The 21,370-nt window shown below is 39.8% G+C and overlaps 3 protein-coding genes across 9 annotated transcripts in view; 2 read left to right on the top strand and 1 right to left on the bottom strand.

The window, feature by feature from the left end:
* Window positions 1–273: 273 nt before the first annotated feature.
* On the top strand, window positions 274–6,937 carry irak4 (interleukin-1 receptor-associated kinase 4). Of its 2 annotated transcripts, XM_018684604.2 has the most exons (11): window positions 275–638; window positions 792–937; window positions 1,203–1,358; window positions 2,009–2,169; window positions 2,247–2,311; window positions 3,118–3,232; window positions 3,319–3,428; window positions 3,707–3,893; window positions 4,431–4,493; window positions 4,791–4,955; window positions 6,490–6,937. In XM_018684604.2, exons 1-11 carry the CDS (start codon window positions 478–480, stop codon window positions 6,535–6,537), a joined length of 1,377 nt encoding a protein of 458 aa, XP_018540120.1. In that variant the 5' UTR covers window positions 275–477; the 3' UTR covers window positions 6,538–6,937. The 2 variants fall into 2 exon arrangements, with proteins under 2 accessions (XP_018540121.1, XP_018540120.1); XM_018684605.2 differs by lacking the exon at window positions 6,490–6,937 and having other exon boundaries at window positions 274–638; window positions 4,791–4,964.
* Window positions 6,938–6,939: 2 nt separating this feature from the next.
* LOC108888552 (twinfilin-1) lies at window positions 6,940–15,032 on the bottom strand. Its single transcript, XM_018684606.2, has 9 exons — window positions 14,896–15,032; window positions 13,469–13,549; window positions 13,123–13,301; window positions 12,064–12,159; window positions 11,742–11,846; window positions 9,600–9,725; window positions 8,891–9,041; window positions 8,651–8,772; window positions 6,940–8,188 (listed from the first exon to the last, which is right to left on the bottom strand). Exons 1-9 carry the CDS (start codon window positions 14,918–14,920, stop codon window positions 8,021–8,023), a joined length of 1,053 nt encoding a protein of 350 aa, XP_018540122.1. The 5' UTR covers window positions 14,921–15,032; the 3' UTR covers window positions 6,940–8,020.
* Window positions 15,033–16,390: 1,358 nt separating this feature from the next.
* Window positions 16,391–21,370, top strand: part of tmem117 (transmembrane protein 117) — a 45,158-nt gene continuing 40,178 nt past the window's right edge. The window contains exons 1-4 of one of the 6 annotated variants that reach the window (XM_051073224.1): window positions 16,393–16,815; window positions 17,318–17,443; window positions 17,652–17,769; window positions 18,370–18,677. In XM_051073224.1, coding sequence (XP_050929181.1) covers window positions 18,398–18,677 — 280 coding nt within the window. In that variant the 5' untranslated portion in view covers window positions 16,393–16,815; window positions 17,318–17,443; window positions 17,652–17,769; window positions 18,370–18,397. Of the gene's footprint in view, window positions 16,816–17,317; window positions 17,444–17,651; window positions 17,770–17,795; window positions 17,964–18,369; window positions 18,678–21,370 lie in introns of those variants that run through there. The other 5 variants (XM_018684597.2, XM_051073225.1, XR_001961841.2 and 2 more) reach the window with 5 other exon arrangements.

The following is a 21,370-nucleotide window of genomic DNA, read 5'->3' as shown; positions in this document are numbered from 1 at the left end:
TTTCAGAGGGTGAAATCTCCTTATTGTCCACAAGAGGGCGTCGCAATATTATGAACCTACACTAAACAACCACAGGCTCTTTGTGTCTCTTTCTGTTTCAGCTCATCAGTCTCTTAACTAAAAAAATCTTCTGAACGCACAGGCAGTGTGGTTAAACTGTGTCCTTGTCGACTTTCAAATGTCCCACAGTAGAGACGACTGAACATATTCTACTCTCTCTGCCTTTTATTTCGGCTTTGTAGGTGGAGACTTTTAGTGGGGCCGACCTGCTGTATTACGTTTGGGGAAGTTGCACAATTTCGGAAATACACATTTTTACTGGTGTGTAAGCAGAAATATCAGTTTGCCAGTGTTCCTTATTTACGGGTTTAGTCAGTGGAGGATTATAAACATCCGTAACCGGTTCTGTAAGTTGTACAACATGTCGGTAACTGTCAGATAAACTCCGTACCCGGGTTTTCAGTATTTTCTCGTACAATGAATAATTCAGTAACTTCCGCTACTTACATTCGCAACCTCAGTTACACTTTACGTCGCAGGCTGTCCGACTTTTTGGACCCTCAAGACAGGTGGAAAGATGTTGTTGTCTCGATACGGAAGCCGGGTGGAGAGCTGAGGTACTCTCAGCACCATATGAGGTGGGTTTTTATAGGGGTGCAGGGGTGACATGGCAGACAAGCTAATCTGTTAATTGATTTGTTGTTTCAAAGTAGGCCTAGAATGACCTAACATGTTATCTATCTATCTATCTATCTATCTATCTATCTATCTATCTATCTATCTATCTACAGGAGATTTGAAGGCCTTGTTGCACAGGGGAGAAGTCCCACAGAGGAGCTGCTGAATGACTGGGGGACCACTAACAGTACAGTGGGTGAACTGGTGGACATTTTGAGGAGTCACAAGTTACTGGCTGCTGCCAGTGTTCTGCTGCCTGGTATGATTTATAAGACCATTTTACAGTAATCATCTGTATATAAGCCCATACCGGTTATCCAGAGTCAGTGGTAACAATTATTTTCCTTTATGTTAGTGTGTTGTCTACATAAGCTACAATACACAAATGTTTTTATTTCAGTCACATGGAGTAGGTTTTTAAAAAAGGTTGTTTATTATGAAAAATCTCTTTCTCAAACAATAAAGACCATGCTTTGATTTGTGCACCAAATTGAATTATTTTAATGTCTTTTCTTTTAAACCAGTGCAAGAGGCCTCCTTAGCAGAGAGACAGCCAGCCTGTCCAGTTGTAGCAATAGAGAGTGCGCTTCCAACCAGGCCACTACAAGAGAGAGAGACACAGCTGCCACCTGTCAGCCCCACTCTGCAGCCACTGATTCTACAGGAGAGCAGTGAACCAGGTGGTTGCATTTCAAAACCACATTTCAGAATGATTTTGTGGTTTGTCTTGGCGCAATTGCTTGTAGAGAGGCTGACTTCTGTTTTTGCATACATGATGGTCTGTACATGAGAGAAGGTTGTGACACATACAGCATTAATGAACTGTTATAGTCAGTTGAAAACCTCAACTTCAGTTTTGATTTGACTTTATTTGCATGTTTTAATTGAAACATCTCATTCTCTTTGTGTAGGGAGGTTCCACAATATAAACTACTCAAAGCTGCAATACCACAGTGTAAAAATACTCCATTACAAGTAAAAGTCCTGTTTTCAAAATCCACATATTTTATTTTTATCAGTTTATTTGTTAGCGATAATGCAAATTACTGAACATCAGTGTAAACATGTCAGAGTGTAGCGAGAATGCTAAGTTACATCTGTAGTCCCTAGGCAGGTAACATAAATCAGTGTATGTTGCATATCACCATATTGCAAGTAGTGAGCCACTCCAATATTTACCTCCCTTTACTGACAGCACAGTTTCTCTAGATGTCAAGCAAAAAATGACACATCACGACATTGTGATTTTATATAATTGACCAGGAGGTGGCAGCAGCGGGGCCTTAGCCACAAGAGTTAGTGTGATAGTTTTCTGTATGTCCCTCATTAGGTTTCTCCAGCTTTCTGTACAATGAGCTGATGGAGATTACTGGCAACTTTGATAACCGTCCCATGTCAGATGGTGGTAGCAGACTGGGAGAGGGAGGCTTTGGCACTGTATACAAAGGTGTCCTGAATGACAAACCTGTTGCAGTGAAAAAGCTCAATCCAGTAAGTGAAAATATTTTATACAAAGATCGTGCCTTTGTAGATTTGTAAATCACAGTGCAAAATATTATCTCATTTAGATGGATGACATTTCATCGGACGAGCTGCAAGTTCAGTTCCATCAAGAAATCCAAACTCTAAAAGTGTAAGTTTCATCCTCTGTCTATATCTTTGTTAATCAGTTTGCTTTAAAGTGACTCACAGACACCTCATAAACATTTTATTAGCTAGAACACACAAGCTATTTCTGAAGCAGGCATCTTAATCATAGTAATGGAACTTGAGAGTGAAAGGAGTATTGGAAAAAACTGCCTATAGTGAGTCAGACATCAAAATACACCTGTCTTTTATTTACTGGTTACTGACGTCCAATTATTTTAATTGTTAGAATTATTTGTTTAAGATTTTGGAAAACACTGTTATCTGTCCTTTTAAAGCAAGACTATGTAGCTATATAGCTTTCACAATTCAGTACACTTAGGTCTGGTATGATCGGTAGCTCACACTGGCATGGTGATATTGCTGTTATTGATTTTGTGACTCTTTTCCACTTGCATTACTGTTACAAGAGGTTGCAGAATTTAGCATTATCCCATGTCACTTATAGCCAGTATTGGTCACAGTTCAGCAAAACTCCAGGGGGAAACAGCCAGCCTGGCTCTGTCTGAAGGTAACAAAACCCACCTAGTAGCACAGCTAAAGCTTGTTTTTGTAAGGATAAAACAAAAGAGGTATAGCATGCTAATTGGTGAGACTGGTAGGCAGACAGGTTATACCAGGCTAGCTGTTTCCTCTTGTTTCCAGAGAGTGGTATCAATCTGCTTATCAAACTCTCAGCAAGAAAGGCAAAAGGCAAATTTTCCAGAAGTTAGAGCTATTTCCTTAAGCCCAGAACTGTATGCTAGTATAATGATCCATATATTTGTAAGTGCAGGCCTGTTTGTTTCACAGGTTGAAGCATGAGAACTTGGTAGACATGGTTGGATTTTCCTGTGATGGACAGCACCCATGTTTGGTGTATGCCTTTATGGCCAATGGTTCTTTACTAGACCGTCTAGCCTGCTTGGTAAGTGCCATCTACACTGCAGACTCTACCTTCTACTACGTGAGCTTCCACATGGATAGCTGAGTTTATGCTTTTTGTCCTTTCAGGATGACAGTCCTCCACTATCCTGGCAGCGGAGATGTTTGATAGCTGAAGGGACAGCCAGAGGCTTGGAGTATCTGCACTGCAACCATCATGTCCACAGAGATGTTAAAAGGTAAATAAAGTGATGTCTTTCCTTATTATCAATGCCGTTTAAATGAAATTTTCTTAAAGGAATAGTATTTTGGTAAATACTCATTCACTTTCTTGCAGAAATTTAGGGAAGAAGATTAATATCACTCTCACAACTGTTAAATATGAAGTTACAGCTAGTTAGGCTAGTTAGCCTTACTTAACATAAAGACTGAAAACGGTTTTGTTGCTGTTCATTGTTTTTACAGTTCTGCCTCTGTACAGAGTACAATGCGTTAATTAAATCTTTTTTCCTGTTAGTGCAAATATCCTATTGGATGAAAATTTAGTGGCAAAAATCTCAGACTTTGGGCTGACGAGAGCATCGGCCAGACGGACATCAACAACCATGATGACGGAGAGGATTGTGGGTACACGTGCATACATGGCACCTGAGGCCCTCAGAGGAGAGATCACACCAAAATCTGATGTCTTCAGCTTTGGAGTAGTAGGCTTCCTGCAGACACGCACGCTCCCAGACACATGCGCACACACACAGATGGGGATATTATGTCAGTAAAAGAGAAACTGCAAGTGTAATGTAAAATATAAAACACAGTTCAGCACTTTATTTGAATCCAAGGTTCTCACAAACCACTGACACATACATAATTGCAGAACATAAACATTATGGTATACATTTCTTCCCATTTGTGAAAATAGAGCTCTGTTTTGTGTATCATCTGGCATTATGTCATACTGAAAATTCAGAATCAGTCCAAGGGCACAGCTGTACTATGTTAGTAGCTATAAATGTAAAACATATTATCCATTGTATGATATTGGTTGATTGGTTTATAGGATCATTACTGTATAAAACTGCCTGACCTTCCATGTAGTACAGTATATACAGCTAATATGTCTTATTGGAACAGCTGTGGAAACACTGCAGTGTCTGTGGAGGTACTTGGCACATGGTGAGGGTAACAAAGCTTTTCTGTCGTCCAGAGCCATGTGATTAACCCTGTCTCTCTGCCATCTACAGGTGTTGCTAGAAATATTGTCTGGACTCCCGCCAGCCAGTGAAAACCAGGAGCCACAGTTCTTGGTAAGCAGCACAAAAGAGGCTTTCACTGTGCAGGTATCAAGCAACAGTTTGCGATTACATCTTATTAAAGACTTTGCTTTTAATTAGTGAGGGAACATTATCAGTTAGTAGTCATTAATTAGTTTCATCTTTGCTGATCATATGCTGAGGAAAGTGCTGTCCAGATGGTAATACATAAATCCATTTTGCACTGTATAACCACATCATGTATCTAGTGCGACAAAAGCAATGATCCTAACTTGACAACCAAGCAGTACTTTCCCCGTAGTGTGATTTTTCCCTCCCTTGCTCCCCCAGATGGAGTTTGTGTATGATATAGATGATGAAGACGAGGACCTGACACTGGAGGAATTTCTTGACAAAAAGATGACAGACTGGGAGCTGAGCCAAGTGGAGACTGTCTATTCTTTGGCTTCTAACTGCCTCCACGACAGGAAAAACAGACGGCCAGTCATCAAAGAGGTACAATGAGGAAAGACACAGGCAGACATGAAGATGTATTGTTATAGCTACTTTGTTGGCATCTACACCACTTCTTCTATGTCACCTTGAGCATGATTCCATTAAGCAATTAATTTTTAAAGTCTCTCTTAATGATGTACTCAAATGCTGATGTATACACTGGTGTTATAATTTCTCCTGTGCATAGTGGCCATTAATCAACCCTTGTCTTGCATAAATCTAATGTAAGAGATGGGGGACAGAATCCAAAGTTCCCATTCAGAGCAAAAATTATTCTAAAATTCAGATTAAGCTACTATGAGGCTTCAGCACTAGACAATTTAAGTGGGTATGTTTTCTGTCATAGAGAGGAACAAGACTCCGTAAGAGGAATAATGGCATACATTTTCAAAACTCCCTTTTCTCAAAGGTGTTAAAGGTGTCACACTTGTTTAGTCACACAAAAAGTGAAGTCAGGTTTCTTGTTTGATTATCCATTTGATTTGATTATCCAAAAGTTACGCAAATTGTCAAATACAGCCCTCTAGTTCAGATATCAGAATAGTGTAGTGGGAGGGGGTTGCAAACGGACCATCTGACAAGCACTTTATCTGAGGCATATGCAGACTCTTTTACAGTCACTGATAACTGTCAGTGTAAGCACTGTATCAAAACAGACCTGAGAAGATATCAACCTACCCTTTCAGGGATTCAGCAGCTGCATTGCTGAGTTTCAGAGAATATCACAGTGGTGGCACTTAAGTCAAAATGAAACACTAATGAAATACTAATATGCCCTTTGAAGGGGTCAAGAAAAAGACATTTGACCCACAAAGATCAATAGAGTGACATATGATTGCTATATTTAATTCATACTAATACAAGTTCAGCTCTGACTAGACTCAATGTCTGTGGTGAAGGTCTTTGTACATTTTCAGGACATAAAAAATAGTCACAAGACAAATTTACAGCCATGAAACTCTTTGAGGCTGTACTTAGTCACAACCATGCTTTGAGCATTTTAACATGCTCACAATGACAATTCCAACATGCTGATGAACAGTTAGAATGTTTACCATCTTACGTTATTTAGCAACAGACACACAAAGCATCACTGAGGTTGATGGGAATGTTATTAGTCTTACAATTATAAACCAAGGTATTGGACAAATTACAATTTTGATCTGCTGTTTGTGGTAGAAGAAGAAATTATTAGAATGCACCCTCTGGGGACCATTTGTATCTGAACACATTTTTATGGTACTCCATCCAATAGTTGTTCACATTCAGCTCAGACCAAAGTAGTGAACTGAGCACCAGAGTGACATTGCCATCCATGTAGCCATACCTTTAGTGTGGCTAAAAAAAAGTCCACCCTTTTAATTTGTTATGGAACAAACAGTGGAACAGTGAATGACCTGAGACATGTGAATATTACATAGGTTTTACTGAAGCCTTAATTAGATTAAATGATGTAAGTTTTAAAAAGTAAGTCAAATGTTTTTGCTTGTAGACTGTGCATTTTTGTTATTAATACTAATATCTGCCTTAACAGGTAGCGTCTGAGCTGAAAGGGGTTGTCAAAAGCCTATCACTGGCGTAATGTTCCAGAGAAGACACAAGATATCTCCACCTGCTCCAATCAGTGCACTATGATTTAATACATTTCCTTTTCAACGGTTTGCATAAATGTCTGTTGCTTGTTGACTGTGAATGACAAAAAGTATTGTTTTGCATCAGTTTCTTTTTTTTATAATAATAAATGTTTTTACCGTATTTTGAATAATTTTTTTTATTTTTGATAAGCACCATGTAGCATGTTTTTAATTGTTAATGAAGCACTGCAGTATACAGTAATAGCATTACGCATTTTGTTAGTTATGTCATAAAGATTTGATGTCTTAACATCTTGAAAAAGATAAAAACAAATTTTCTTGCCAGTGTTTTGCATCATTTATTTATTGTAAAAAGAGTAAAAGGAATAAAATAAATGAAACAGAAAATGTGTGATTTAAATATTTTTATTTTTCCTCTTTTAAAAGAAAGATTTGTAAGAAAACAAGTAAGACCAAACATGATTTTTGTTTCTATTATAATGACACTGTATGAATATAAAGGGATTTTCCCTTCAAACATGAGGTGAGCTTAGTAGTTTGCCTAATATTAATCAGTAGACCAGTGGATGTGGCAACATTTTGATCAAGGTACTTAATAGAATTCCCTTTCCTATCTGGTTGCTTGGCTTCCCCTGTTGTATGGGAACCAGCAAAGTTTGAGTAGCTTCCTCTTAGTGAAATTTGAGATGTATTGATGGAATATTTCTGGAAGCCCCTGTTCTTTCCACTGTGATCCTCACCAACACTGACAATCACCAGAACAGACCAGACTGTTTCTTAATCATAGAGCATCACACAGCTACAATATGTACATTTACAGCACTTGCATAGAAAAATAAGTTTCTCAGCAGATGATTTTTTTTCATGTAAACCACAGTTATATCAAAAAAGAAGTAAATTTTCCAATATAAAATGCACTGTTATAATGAATTGACAGACACAGGTGGGATAATTCTATCTTTTCTGCTTTGGAGCACCTCATTGTGCAGACAGTAGGAGACAAATGGAGGACACATTAAACATGGAGACATTAATTGACACAGACTTAAGGAATGCAAGTTAAGAATTCAAGCATGTGAACTCAAAATGGGGGAATTTCATCATATTGGCGGAAGTTCACATTAGTCACACTAACATTTTTTAAGTCTCAGAGCTGGCAACGTTGTAAAAACCTCAAGTTTGATTTGTTTGGGCCTCTTTGAATCATTGTAAATTTATTTTCTTTGTGAATGTACTAACATACATAAATATGCTTCCATTTGGCAAGCTACAAATGGAAATTCTGAAGTGTGTCATTGCTCAGTTGTCCTTGGCGTGCATAGTTGGGTCTCTGGGTGAACTATGTGGGAATTTGAGGTTGTTGTCTTATTCTTTTAAACAAGCGTGTCAAATATGATTTCCCCCATCACAGGAATGTTCCACTGTGGAACGTGCTCAGGGTGGAGGTGGTGGTCAGGTGCTGAGGTCTGTTTAATCTTCCTCCTCTCCCTCTGCGGGTGGTCGGGTGATGCGGCGGCCACCCCTCTTCCCTGCAGGGCCTTTGGGCTTGGCGAAGGCCTGCTTGTGTGCATGCTGCTTGGGATGCACCTCCTCATACAGGAAATCACTGGTCAGTTCATCCCCATTATCAATCTCCAGCTGGGAAACAAAGCAGAAAATGAGCAGACTGAACCAGACTGGAAAACTGGCTTCAACTCACACTCTTAAAGGAATCTATCTACTTTTTTCGGCAATTATGGGTTATTTTTGCAACGATAGTCACACTTCCCTGACAATCAAATCTGATCCAACTAGGGTTGCAACAAACGATTATTTTAATTATGAATTCTGAATTATTTGTGGTTTTATTACTTTTCTAATTATCCAATTGTTGTAACTCTAGATCAAACCACACCCACACAGTTGAAAGTTTGAAGTGTTAACCTCTTAATAAATGATACCTAATGATTTTGACTTTAACTTTGATTGTTGCTTATATATAAAAAAAATTTGGAGACATAGTCAAGATTTAAATCCAGGTTTTCTAAAGTTTCTGATAAAGATTATCCAGATTCTTACATTATTAACCCTAATCTGTTACCATGATAAGAAGCTGCTTACCTTTTTTTCAATCTCAATCTGAAGCTTGTTTTCCACCATGTCCACCAAAGGATTTTTGCAACTGGAATACAGCATCCTCTCTCGGATGCTACACTTGTACCCGGGCATAGAATAAATGAAGACTGCAAAAGCAAAATGGACAATGTGAGGAACAGACACAAAATAACACTCAGGGCAACATTAGAAAAAACTGTAGGAGGTGTGTCAGCTGTTGATAATCATGTGTGAGAATCTATTCACCTGTGGACTCTAAGTAGTCGCCTTCATGGGAATGTTTGTACAGGAAGAAGTGGTAACGTGCAGAATCTTTTGGGATTCTCATTGGCAGGTCTTTCACCTCTGTTGGCTCAGTGTTGCACAACCGAATCAGCTCCTGTTCAGCATCTACTACCTGTTGACCAAGGAAATAAAAAAGTTACTCTCAAGGTCGGTGCTGTGCGCTTGTGATCACAAAGTCCATGCTTTGAATTCCAGACCAATTAGGGAAATCTGGGTGTGGACAGTGAAGAACAAACTATTTACCCTCCATGTCAAGTGCATCTGAGTAAAACATTTACTCAGTAGTTGCTGGTGTGCTACTCAGTAGTCAGCAGTAAACCTTCAGCGGATAAATAGAACAAGACATAACTGCTTTCTTGAAAAGCTTTTTAGGCAAGCAAACAAAAAGGGAACTGAGACAAGGCCACGAGAGTAACAATTATTCCTTTGTATTTTGTACTGCTCTGATCTTGTGACATGAACCCTTTGAATTTCAATGAGAAGAATTGAAACAAAGGCTTTTTTTGGGCAAAATGAGTCATTGTGTCAGTCTGTAAACAACTCCTGACCAAAAAATTATCCATGTCTCCAAATAATATAAGATAAAAGGCAGAGAATTTATTTGCCTATTCAAAGTATTGACCTGGCAAAGGTTACTTAGCCATTAATGATTTTCTTTTTTGGAACTCACCAGTTGCACATAGTTAATTTTCTTCTCTCTAAAACGTTCGAGTGCTGCAACAGCATCTTTGTGAATAGGGAAAGCCACTCCCTGCAGTGTCTGCTGCTTGGTGTCCACACTGATGTCCGTCTGCACCTGAACAACCACAAAACAGACACACATGCACACACCAGAAAAACATGAGGCACTTTAACTTTCCATTGTCCCTCTGTGGTCACTATTATACACCAAATTAAACAGAAACAGTTATGGTAATGAGGTCATTAATTAGGCTGATCAGTGCATTAAAAAGAACACATGGGTAATATTAATATGTATATATATAAAAAATGCACAATGGAGAAACATACTCCAACACCTAAATTAATTACTGAATCTATAAAGAGAACCAATGCTATACATTGCAGTTTGCATACTACACAGTTTCTAACATATTGTTGACTTATTATATTCACAAGACTATGTCTATATATACACACATGTCCAGATACTACTATGACCACATCATGTGGACTATTTTAAGTAATAGGAAGAACAAATGTTGCTCTATTCGGCTCTAGTCTTTAAATTCAGTCATATGAGGCGACAAACCAATGTTCTTTTGAAGCGTTAACAGGTTTCCACTGATGATTTTGGCATCGTAATGACTTGTGAAACAGGATAAATATACTTTTATTTTAGTCATCAGAAAGTAAAAAGGTTTACAAGTGCAACAGGCAGCTTGAATGCTGGAGCATGATGATTAGAGATGAGGTGCTTGTATCAGAAGTGACAAGGCGCCTCCACGAAAATCACAGAAAACTGGAAATGCTATGGGGATTACGCTGATGGATTGCATCTATTTTTAGAGGTCTGTTCTCACAAAATGAAATGCCGTGCGAACATGATTGAGCCTCCGATGTAGCTACCTCGCATACCAAAAAGGATTGCGGGTCTTTTATCCATCTGCTTAGTAAAAGGCAGGAAGTCTCCAAGGCATGGCAACGATAAACATTTCAAAGCCTCTTTTTCATCCAGGCTGTACAGATTAATGGTATATTATCTTCCTTTAACAGCTGGTCAAATGGGATGAGCACAAACTTCACTTCCCGTTTGCTCTGCTGCTTCTAATTGACCGTACTTTGGAGGGGGACTGCACTACTCAAAGCACTTCCATATATGGTAAGAAAGACAGTTCTTGTTTATGTGGCAGACTTGGGAGGGCAATAATTAGAACAGGTTGTTTCTCACAAAAGAAGATGAGTTCATTTGGGTTAGTTTATAGGAAAAGTCCACCCAAGTCTGAAAAGTGAAACTTCACATGCTGCTTTCTTTTTTTCTTGTGGAGTCTATCTGGCACAGCCCTAAAGCCCTTCACATCAGCAGTGTAAATACTGCCAGCGACATTAGCAGCATGCACTGGATATCACATTACAGTATTTCTCCATCTTATCACTGCAACCCACAAAGGCACAGCACAATGATTCAGCTCACCTGTGCTCTGTGCAGAATCACTGCCAAGTAGTCAAAGATACAGAGCCCTCTCATTTGCATGCAGCTCTGTCAACATGGAAATATAAGACCTGAGCACTCATAAAGAGCTCTTCTTTAACCACTTTGTTGCCTGGGCTGAGTAGGGGTTTACAACTGTAAACAAGACTTTTTATGGTGCTATGAGGGTGAGGTGTGCAGGCCTAATAGATTCATCCTTGCCAACATCCTGCTGTTCTAATGCATCAGCATCTTTGCACTGTGTTGATTCTGCCAGGCAAGCATATGCACACTTGCACTGCTGCTGACCTTGTGCTGTTTGGAAGGATGCATCACTGGCCTTCATTGATACTCCACACTGTTTCTGGTGGGATTTACAGCTCACACCCGGGAGATGTGATTAGGAGGAATACTGCTGTGAGCTGAGGTAAGCTTTTTTTTTCACCCAGTGAAGCCTCAATGTGTGAGGATGACGTAGTGTCATCCCTTTTCAGAACTGAAACAGAGAACAAGACTAATCCACACCCACTTTAAAGCACCTAGAGCCATACAACCTGTCAAGAGGAGGTGGTATCTATGTACACAAGCACTGTGAAGCATATTATTTCCTCTAAGATTATCACAAATGGAAATGACAACCAAGATATAACATCTCAGTTACTCGTATGTGTGTATTTTTACCTCGTTTAGTTTAATCTGTCTCAGTTCCTCCTCTGCTGCAGTGAGGGGAAGGGGAGCCGCCTGCGAGGTCAGATATTTCTTATATCCACTAAGATTCAAATCATCCTGGGGGCAAAAAAAATAAAATAAAATAAAGAATTACAATCAAACATCATACATCAACACAGACTGAGACACCCAACACATATCAGATACCATAAATTTATGAGACTGAAGCTTAACTTGTTAAAGTAAGACCTCTGAGGGTTCCGAGTGATGCTCAAGTGCATAAATGAGCTTTTCACATCATTTAAACTGTTGTTGTATGATCAATCTGACCAACCTTTGTGGTGCCGAAAATCTCATCCTTGATGTGCCCGCCTCCAAACTCTTTCTTCAGTGTGGCTCTTGTAGCAGCATATAACATTTTATGTCGCACCTGGTAAGAATATGAAGAAAATACATATTATTTAGGAAACTTGAAAAAAGCCTTGAGAGATATTTTTTATTGGCCTATAGTTTTTTTTTATTCATATTTTCTTTTTTTCTTTTTGCTTTGTTTTAAGTCTTTGTTACAGTTTCTTATAGAACGCATAAAGAGTAATTAGGATATGGAAAAAAAGGTATTCATGTTATATGCCTGTATATAACTACACTAGCAAAAGGCAATGTGTGCATCCTAGTCTAACAAACATATTGAATGCACGTTGAATTCACTGCGGCATGCAGTGGTTGTGAAATGATTTTGCAACTTCCAGACAAGCCTCGACCTGAAGCACTGCATTTTGAGCTGAAGGGCAGGAATGTTAAGCTCAGCTGTGTCTTTCACAAAGTGAATTTGAGCTCACTTCCACCATGCAGTTAGAGTGCCACAATATCCTGCATGGCATTTTATTTTGGCACTGGCCTCTCCTTGCAACATTCCTCTTTCCACTGCTAGAGAAACAACATTTGTGTGTCTTTTTGTCATGGCTATTTTAAATTGCTGTGACTCTACACTAGAAGTGGTTCATCTAGTTTCAGTGGAACCATTTGACAATGACTTAGGGTGACATTGTGCGAGTCAAGAACACATCAAACACAAAACACACATTTGCATAACAAAGTACAACACAATGTGATGTTCTTATATCACCTATAAGCACTAAGAGGGTGAATTTAAAGTCAGAGGCAAGGTAAGCACTATGTTATTTGGAAAAACCACAATTTCCCCATATTTAGATTTCAAGAGGTCAGGTAGGAAATAATGAAAGCACTGTTGCCAACACTTCAGCTTTTCAATAAGCATACAAAGAATTGCTGCCTTGATGTGGTAAACCCCACCCATCTGATACTCAAAGCAGAGGAGGGCAAAAACCATGTGGTATGGACAGCTATTCATTAAAGCCAGTAGTTTTCTTACAGTAGAGTGGTCTGGTGACCACGCCAGGAAGATCCACTCGTAGCCCTGATTGTTAGTGGAGTCCAGGCGGTACAGAATGTAGCAGGGCACGTCATCCTCGAGGAGTGGCAGCACTAAGGAATCATACTCCTGGTCCCATTTCTTTGATGCTTTCCTGCTGGAGCCCAGAGTCAGCTGCTCTGGAAAGCATATGTGTGCAACAAAAATTTCAGCAGTGCAGGGATTTGTTAGTCATGTTGACATTCTAATGTCAGCCTTAGCAGAAGCTTGGGTAGAGGTACGAGTTAAGAGTTTTCTTGGCTGTGGAAGCTGTAAACAAACTCTAGGACTCTGGGACACTACTTACCGTCCTCAATGACAATCTTTAAGACTCGATAATCATCTCCGCTCCTGGCATTGGCAAAGATATCCTTCACATCATTACCCGCTGAAAAAGGACAGAAAAGGGGTCAGTCTCTAGTTGGAACAGATGCTTACTTGACAACAATGTGGCCATTTTAAGCCCTGTGTTCTATGTTTCTACCTAAAAGCTACATGAATCTGTATAAACTGTGCAACAACGTGCTGTTAGGTGTTATACAAAGAACATACAATTACCTTCTCATGTAATAACAGATAACAGTCCATTATCAAGCATTCTGTATATTTTGCCTCTAAACAGACTGTGCTTGGTTCCTCTATCTTTGCAATAACAACAAATACTGAATTCACTGCAAAATACTATCTTTATTAATTAATTATGATGACCAGAAGACAAAACAAGTACACCTTGTTGACTTTCAGTGTTTTACTTAGGGAACATTCACTAGTGCAGATGTGACTTAAGGCTGACCACCTCTGACCCAAAACCCAAGCATAATGAAACTTGTCCCCAATTCCAATTCCAATTTGTCTGAACAATTTAGGCTGCAGTAAATCTGCAGTCCCCCATTCTAACAACCCTGCCAAAGCTGGGGAACAAGTCCAAGCAACAATTGTATCTAAGACTACAATATGATTGCTATTTTTTTTTTTTTTTTTAGATAAATCATGCAGGAAATTTGAACTACAAAGCACTTTCCTGTAACACGATCAGAAAAGGAAATGATTAGAAATCATAATAGATACGTACAACGTGTATAAATGGAAACAATTTATTTAGACCAGTGCTGAACGGTGGCATGTGATTAGTTCAGACATTTACAATTGCTGCAGCTCCATGTCTATTATTAACTCAGCTAAATTGCAACTGTACCTCAGGCTAAACAAAATTGTGAACACAGACAGAGAACAATTCAGCGGTGCTGCTACCATATATAACAGGGCGTCCCGCCCTACTGGAATCCATTTTTATAATAACACAGTGCAGGTAATGCCAGTGCTATTCTCATATTTATGGGAACACAAGCCGGTCTGCCAGGCCAGCAGTTTGTTTAAATGAAGGCGTCGCCCATCCATTCAGAAGGCTAAACTAAGGTTACAGGATTTAAGCTCCATGTAGAGCATAAAAGGCTTTCGTATTGTAAAACAGACAGAGCAGCCGTGATTTAGGCGGCCCGCAAACTGTCTAAATACTCAAAGATTATGTTCCCTGGTCCTAAAGTGCCCAACCAGGGCACCGCTGGTCATACACACCACGGTAGCTCAGGGCTAGCTAGGAGTGGCTAGCTAACTTGACGCTAGCTTCTCGTTGCTATGAATTGTTGCAGGTTTTTAAAAGCTCGTCCGGGAATCACACACTCGCACGACAAGACACATAAAGACAAACACATAGAGCAGAAAAAAAGCAACTACCTTGAATGCCCGTTTGATGTGACATTGTGGCTTTCGTTGGATAAAGGGTTGATGCAGCTGATCAGGCGAAACCAGGGCAGAGAAGCAGGAAGTGGACTACATCCTCAAGACCCGCCCCAATCCGTCGTCATCAACATCTAAAATCACATGACGCATTTTTAAAATTAAAAAAAAAAAAAATCATACATTTATATTGGCATTTTTAAATAGTCAAACACAAATGTGGTACGCGTGATGAAAGAAGAATCCATATTTTTATTTAAGTATATCAACCAAATACTGCATTACAGGTAAAAGTCCTGTAATGGGGTAAAAGCACAGAAGCATTATCAGCAAAATGTACCCTAAGTATCAAAAGTCAAGCACTCATGATGCAGCAGGGTTGGCTCATGTTCGAACATTATTTATAAACTTATCATTTGTTTGCATATATTATTATATTATATTATATTATATTATATTATATTATAATTCTGTAAAGGGTATTGTTTATTATTGCCTATATAATTAAAAATTCGTACTGGTATTTGTATGATTAATCACTAAACAAAATAAATATATAGATATTTGGCTGTTTATTGTATATTATAGTTTCCCGGCTGGAACAAGATTTACGCAGGTAAATCAATTATTTTTTATTTCTCCATTTTGATTTAGGTCTCTGATCAGTGATAACAGGGAAATTTCCGCCTCTCATGGCAGCAGATCCTGTTTGGCGTGAAATCTTGCAACATCTGGAAGCCACCGGGCTTCCTGTCTCTGCTCTGTCCCTCCTCCCCCTCCGTTAAATAAATAAATAAACGAATGAATAGATTTTATAGCAGCAAAATCATCCTGTCACTAGAGGGAATCTCAGCTCTGCGTCAAGCACGACAGAGTCAGATAGAGTCATACTGGAAACAACACGAGCCTGTCTTCAAAATAAGGGTATGTATCGTACCGGTTAAATACTGGAAGAAGTGCAGTGCTAAAACTAGAATATTAAAGCTTTTACAACACAGTTCATCTACTTCAAATAATAGATTATATGCTCATAATGTGCATTATACACCGAGCCCTCTCAGAGTTACATTGTAAGTTATGTACTTTGATCATGTAAGTTATGTATTTTGATAGATGCCAAAATGGATGTACTCTGACATTAGTATATTATATATAATGTGAGGAAGAAAAGCGCTCTCATCACTGATTTGATGATCAATTTACATAGTCAGTCTTAAATGGTGTGTTGCCCACTCATTTATAGAGAAATTTCAACATTTCACCAATAATATACAGGCATTGTACTTATTATACAGGAAACAGTATCAACCTATGAAAGGGAAACTGTGAAATTAACATCCCATTAAATTGTTTATATTAGATAATTAAAAAGCACATGTGATAATTTTTCATGTATTGGAGATCCACCCCTCGATTCACATCTTGGATATCTACTGACAGAAACAGTCTCCAGAGTCATCAAATTTTATTTTGAAAGGTGTGGGCGGAAGTTGCTTATTTGTACTGGGTCTACCTTGGCGCTGGTGAGTCAACGTGTTGGCCACATTGCGTTGCACTGATGTTATGCGTGCTGTGTGGACCCAGATATCTCCAACCACTCCACAGCAGCAGCAGCAGCAGCATCCCGTCAGCAGCCCAGAAACTGTACCGTCGGGCGGGAACCCGCTAACGAAGCACCGCCCGGCTGAGCTAGCCCGCCCGGCGCATGGACGGTCCAGCACAATGGCAGAGGATTTGGGGGTACCTCTGTCGTGTACCAACAACAGGTCGCATGGATAATCCCTCGACAACCCTACCGTATCATCTCGTGTTTGGGATGATTAGAGCGCCGCTGTCGGCTTGATGTGGCAGGAGAGCCGTGCGGGAGCGGGACTCGTCGTCCTGGCTGTCGAGTGAGAGGAAAACGGCGTGGAGCAGGTGCGTTGATGGTTTAATTTACCGCACGTGCACAAATAACAACGAGGTGCGGGGCAGGTGGGATTAGCACGAATTTCGGCCGTCCCGGATCTCACAAATATAAGTTGTGTAATCAGTAATTCCGGTCAAGCTTGTTGTGTTATCCTCGAGATACGAAGAGGTCTGCGATGTGACATTTGGCGTCATCACTGTTGTGACATTAGAGCGGATATGAGTGATCACACACTTATGCTCTTTAACGCGATAGTCCATTCAGAAATTGCCAGAACTGGCACGAATAGTGGAGTCATTCAGTGTATGTATTTCTTACAGCTCTTAGAGACTGTACAAAAAACAGAGTTCAGAGGATGCTCCATTAACAGGATGATGAAGATGATAATCATATCACAGATCTTGTCAATTCATCTTACTGCATTTCCAGCACTGTTTAAGCTAAAGCCCACAGACCATAGGTCATACTGTATACCCCAGGTTGATGAGTCCTTTCTGTGTCCTTTGGAAGTTCCCACTCCACACATGATAGGGACTCTCCTGCCACAGGCACTGACCTCAAACTGGGAGCAGATCCCCCGTCACATGGAGGAAGGCTGCCCAATGTTGATGGTTAATGTGGGTTAAACAGAAAAAGGTAATTCTTTATTTCATTTAATTAATTTTATTAAGTGATTTATCTTCTATTAGAGGAATCACTAGCTTAGCTTCACCCAATGTGGCAGATAATGACAAGACAAACATGATGCCAGTGAAATTTAATAGCCACATGGGTGTTCCACTGTGGCAGCTCTATTTCTGAAGCCATTACATCATTCCAAATTCCCCACTGTGGCGTATTTTAGGAAACGGTGTCAAAACACAGGGAACTGGTTTTGGAAGTTCAGTCCAACAAAGTCAGACCAGCCACAGGGGGCCACAGCGAGGGAGTCCACAGCCGAGTTCATGGGTGAATAACGATGGGTGGGTATAAAAATACAGAAGGGGTGGACTGTCGAGAAGTTACTCAAGCGCTGCTTAGCAGGTGAGCAAAGCATCAGTGTAACGCCGCCACAACTTTTTGTGGGGAGCACGGAGGAGGCAGGATGAGAGAGGATAAGCCTTTTTAAAAGCCAGCGCTTTACAGCTAAGTGCTTCAAGAGTTCTACCTTATCCAGGTATGACACCTACACCTCATCTTGTTTCACTGACTGATGAAGAATTTAAAGCTTGAACTTCTGTCTTTTGAAGAGCTGAGCTCAATGATCTGACCAGTTTTCTTGTTGCTGATTCTTTGCTGTGTTGGCATCACTAACCAGTCAGATCAGGACCCATGTGTCATGTTTGTATGACAGTCTTAGCATCAGTTGGTAAGTCTGTAGGTGTGTTATTGGCACTGCCGCTGAACTGTGTGAGTTGTCTGAATTTAGCATAATCCCAATCTGTACCAAACCTCAGTGATATTCCTAACACTAATCTGCGTCTGAGGGATGTTTCCACTTTAATCTGCCCAGCTCATCTGAGTGTAATGTAATCTGACTGAAAAAAGCACTCTCTCTCTCTCTCTCTCTCTCTGACTCCCAGGTGTAGTGTGGCTGGGGGGCTCAGCAGGATGGAAATAGATGCCCGTTTTCGCTACTATTTCCAGCATCCATGGTCGCGCCTCATCGTGGCCTACCTCGTCACCTTCTTTAACTTCCTCATTTTTGCTGAGGACCCTGTCTCTCACAGCCAGACAGAAGCTCACATGATCGTGGTGGGCAACTGCTTCTCCTTCCTGTTCAACAAGTATCCTGGCCTCGGATGGAACATCCTGAAAGTAATGTGCTGGATACTGGCCATTATCACTGGCCTGTTAGCCGGGAAGTTTATATTCCACCGCCAGCTCTTTGGTAAGTCATGCGCACAATAATGCAGTGGAATGTGCAGAGTAATGGCTCTGCTGAGGGGAGGGAACCTTCCTCCTGAGTTGTTTTTGTTGTGGCTGTTCATCAGTGAGAAGCACATTCTATACTCATACTCCACTTTTTGTGAATAGTAATGTACTGAAAGAGATTGTTATATCTCCGCAATCAGCTCTCATCTTTATATCAAAGTTCCTGCACTCATGCTTTCTTGTTAATTCTTCCCTGCCTTTATTCTCACTTATCAGATCTGGGTCAAACAGTGTTTGAAACTCTCTTCTGTTTTTATTATACTCTGCTTGAAGTAGGGCTGCAGTTAATGATCATTTCATTGTTGATTAATCTCCTGATTATTTTCTTGATTATTTCTTTGTCTACATGGATTTGTAAAAAAAATTGCACCACAGTTTCTTGAAGCCCAAGCTGGTATAATTGAATTGCTTGTTTTTTGACCAACACTTGAAAACCTACAAAAATCTATCACAAAAGAGAAAGCACTACAGAAACTGGGTGAATATTTAGCACTTTAATTAAGAATCACTTAAAAAAATTACCTTAACCTGACGTAATTGATTAAGCAGCTCATTGTTTCAGCTCTGTAGATTGATGAGGCTACTGCAGAGATAAGACAATTATAAAATATTAGTCAGTCAATACTGTACAGTAGAGATTTATTAACTTCAATGTGATGTTGCTTGTTTTAATTCTCATTAGCCTTGGGACAGTTAGTTGGAACAGGGCCACCATTAACTATATTAGCTCCACCTGTGCTTTTCCTGCTATGATGGGTCAGGATGTCTGCATTGAAACTGGCCTGTCGGGAGTGGTCATGGTGAAAACAGTGTGAGCCAATAACACTAATGATGACTAAGTTCAGTTTAAGGCATGCCAGAGACCAATATGCAAAATGCAATATTAGGATCCTGGTACACCTAAATGGAATAGAGCCATCATTCAATAATAACTGTGATTTTCCAGCCATGACTTATTGTTATTATATGACAAGTTGAGTATCTCTGAGGACCAGCATCCATCATGCTACATATTTTAGTCACAACTCATGTTGCTCACTTCCTTCACCTCCCACACCTTGTCGGTACATTTCCTCTTCTTTTTCACCCACTTACCATCTTTCTCACTTCTTCTAACAACATCAACCTTTTCTCTCTTGTCCCTCTCTTGCCAGCCTGACTCTTTCCATTTCACCCTCCTCTCATAAGGCTGTGACTCTAATCTCATCAGCTCTTCATTTGCAGTGCTTCCTATTCAGCTCACACATTTCATTTCCTACTCACTTCACAACTCTCTTAGTACTGGATATTATTGGCCACCCTGGCTTATCTTCTTGGCTTGAACCATTAATGACTATAATTGGAGGGCAGAGAGAGAGAGAGAGAGAGAGAGCGAGACAGGGTGGTTGGGAGTGGTGGTGGGGGTAGTACTCTGTGAGTGATCATGGTCTCTGAGCATAAATAGAAAGCTAAGAGTGCATGATAACATGATACCTTCTGGAAATAGAGAATCCTCACTAATAGGGGTAATGGAAAATAGCTTTGAGGACTGTGTTTTCCTATGTTTTCCTGTATATGTTGGACAGTTGGTGAATCTGATAATACTAGCTGTTCTGCCTTCTCAAGTTGCAATCATTCAATTGAATTACCATTTCCCTGCTTAGGATCTGTGACAAAGTTTCCCTTCTTTTTAGTCAGGACCCCACATGAGGTTACTTGATATCTTATACATACAGGATCCTTGGAGATTTCTTGCGCTGAGATAGAAAAGTTACTTTGATATGTTTAAAAAAAATAGTTTTGAAATACAGTATATCATTATTTTTATATACACAGTGTTGAGTTGCCCCCCACCCTCTTGAAAACAGAGTACAGAGGAGTGTCATATATTGAAATTTACAAGACTTAAATTGCTGGTGTCATGAAGATTTTGGGACCTTAAAAAACAGCCAGATGAGGTTTAGACATCAGTGAATATAAACTCTGCACTTTAAAAAACAAAAAGTTTTTCGTATTCTAGTATTACCTATTCTTGCATATAGTTTTGGTTTGGTTTGACATTTTGGGAAATGAATCTTCTTGCTGAGAGTTAGACGAGAAAATCGATATCACTCTCGAAGCTGTCGGTTCCATATAAAGCTAAAACCAGGGGTCAAGACTAGGGCTAACCACCTGGATGACTGAGAACCTTCACAGACATACTGTGCCAACATTGCAGGAATGCTTAGATTAGCCCTGCTTATGCTAAGATAAGCTAATTGCCTGCTGGTTCTAGCTTCAGATTTTTACAACCATGAGTTTTATCAATCTTCTCATCTAACTCTTGGTGAGATAACAGTGTCTGTGTCTAAATAGAATGCGTTCAGGCAGAGTATTAAGTGTAGAGCACTTGTGTTTGGGCAGCCTTCAGAGCCAAACAATTTTCATAGGGATTACTTCTTCCATAGAAAGTAGTTGCAACAAAATCTTTTCATTGTGAGGTCTTTGGACTATCCAAAATGACCAGGACTCTGGATGTTTCTGGAAAGACAGATTATTGTACAGAAATCTCAGAGGCCAATAACCTAAACTTGGGAAAATAAAACCACAGCTGTCTGCACAACAATTTAGCAGTAGGACTACATGAAATACCGTTGTTGTCTGCATCATTTTATTGTCCCACTTGGCACA

Source organism: Lates calcarifer, linkage group LG10 (genome assembly GCF_001640805.2).
Source record: "Lates calcarifer isolate ASB-BC8 linkage group LG10, TLL_Latcal_v3, whole genome shotgun sequence".
NCBI classification, from domain to species: Eukaryota; Metazoa; Chordata; class Actinopteri; family Centropomidae; genus Lates; species Lates calcarifer.
Note: the sequence above shows the minus strand (reverse complement) of the source record. Positions and strands in the feature narration are given on the sequence as shown.